This window comes from Scyliorhinus torazame, chromosome 13 (assembly GCF_047496885.1).
Source record: "Scyliorhinus torazame isolate Kashiwa2021f chromosome 13, sScyTor2.1, whole genome shotgun sequence".
NCBI classification, from domain to species: domain Eukaryota; kingdom Metazoa; phylum Chordata; class Chondrichthyes; order Carcharhiniformes; family Scyliorhinidae; genus Scyliorhinus; species Scyliorhinus torazame.
Genome location: NC_092719.1, coordinates 10133320 through 10135491, shown reverse-complemented (window position 1 = coordinate 10135491; position 2172 = coordinate 10133320). Strand labels below are relative to the sequence as shown.

The 2172-nt window shown below is 42.6% G+C and overlaps 1 protein-coding gene across 1 annotated transcript in view; it reads right to left on the bottom strand.

The window, feature by feature from the left end:
- The window catches only part of gata3 (GATA binding protein 3), a 23615-nt gene extending 21781 nt beyond the window's left edge, over positions 1-1834 (bottom strand). Inside the window, exon 1 of the mRNA XM_072470914.1 lies at positions 1775-1834. Within this exon, the coding sequence (XP_072327015.1) occupies positions 1775-1834 (60 nt within the window). The remainder of the gene's footprint in view (positions 1-1774) is intronic.
- Positions 1835-2172: the final 338 nt, after the last annotated feature.

Genomic DNA, 2172 nt, shown 5'->3' with positions numbered 1-2172 from the left:
AGTGAAGAGTGGCGAATTATAAATTACTTGCTCCTTATCTGTGCTGCTCACGGAGCCAGGATAAGAAGGCCTGATTAAGAAAGAAGTCAGGGCCAACGTCGTATTCATAATGATTTCGAAATAATGCAGCCTTATCTCGGCACTGCAGATAATCAGCCTTTCAACTCGCGATGTTTTGTTACATCGGGTAATTTATTTGCATCTAATACATCACAATGAATCTGATGTAAAAATGCGATGGTCACTGTTGTAAAGTCCCCTATTTTTCATCCACTCGGTAGTGAAATGCCTTGCGATTTTAATTGGGAAAATACAGTAGATCTGATAAGGGCAATAATCTGCCTTTGAGTGCTCTAGTGCTGTTTAATTAGTGTGTCAATTTCCAGCCTGAAATTAACAAGATCGACCTGAAATTGTACGCTCCCCCCGCCCCCCCCCCCCCCCCCCATACACAACCTCTCCCCCAAAAAAACACCGGCAAGATATTTTCATCATTAGCCTGCGGGGCCAGAAATACCGATTTTTTTAATGAAACCAATAAATAAACAATGGGAAATGTGAGAAACATCAAAGGATCGCGCTCGAATATTTCGCCGTGCGGGGTTAGATGGCGAGGTTGGTCAATCCACCTAATATTTCCTCCCTTCCCCGGATTTTCGTCCATTGTGGCAGACATTTAAGCAGTTTTTGAGGGGAAAACAGTCAACACACGTTTGATGCGCTCCTCAAATAGCATCACATTGCTCTTCCCAAAAGCCGGCTCAAATCTAACTGAAGTTCCAGAAATTAATTGTGGCCTCTCCCTCTCTATATATGCATATAAGATATGTACGCACACACCCATATATATATATTATATATTAAACTATATGCAGAATCTCGTTTCCTATTACTCTTGGATATCTTCATAGGTGCCTATGATTGTTGTGAAACATATATAAGATTATCAAAACACATGCAAAATCTAGAGATAGGCTTTGTTAAAAATTGGACGAGTCTGTGGCTCAGTGAAGAAGCAGATCCCCTGTTTCTTTGTTTCTTGATCTATTGATCATGCTGAGGAAGCTTTGCACCCCCCCCCCTCCCCCACCACCACCTCCCCTCCCCCTTTGCACTGACTACCTGCCAGAACGAACAGCCTATAGAAATTCTGTCTCCGTTTTGTTTTTAACACACAAGCTTTCGTCCAGAAACACATTTTTAAAGCGTATGTTCGTATTTCATTCTCTGATTGAATAATGTGTTCAAAAGCCGGCGTTAGCTGTAAAAATGCACTGGCTGAACTGTAAGGTAATCTAGAACACCCCCCCCACACACACCGATCTCTGCATAATTAGCCATTAACTTCAGCATTTCCACACACATTTTAACGTGGCTTTTTGCATGATAATCGCCCGTCCCTATTTGTCTCATTGACATTGGCCATTCCGCGCTAGGTCTGCGAGTAACGGGACCCCGTGCGTGTTGCTCAGTATACACGGCGAGTGACTTTATGAAGGAGAATCATTTGAAACAATTAAAATCTTCAGGAACCTTGTCCGCTTCGATTAGCCCTCTGTCAACTCGGCGGAATTAAGAAGTGTCGCGCCGACACTGGCACGAGATATACACAAACATTCACCCACACGTTAAATACCACACTTGAGCAAATGTTTATTCATTATCCATACCCCACAGAATCATTGCAGATTTTGAAATTAGCTCCACGTATTTAACCCGCATTTTCGTCCATTTGCCAGCAATAAATTTGCATGATATTTGCAACTTTAATTACTGGATGCTCATCTTCCTCCATGTCCCTGTCTCCCTCGCCTCTGCTTCTCAATTCCTGCATTTGTTCGTCCCCCGTCCCCCTCCTCTCACCCTGGCCATCTTATTTGTGTTTAAAACAAAAGCCAGCCCTCCGTCAGGATGAACCCATCAGCAATTGATTTCTGATATCAAAGTTTTCACTGTGTTTGATTTTTTTTGTAACAAAAGGCATTCATCTGCATTGGAGCATCATCGGATAGTCCTGCCGGCACTTCACCCTATTTGACAGTCTAAGGGTGGTCTATGATTCAAAGGGCGATTGCACAGCAGGTGCTATTCGACGTCAGTCACTGTATACAGACTCACAATGGTAAAACATATAGTTGTGTTAGAGTCAGGAATTGAGGATTAAATATATTT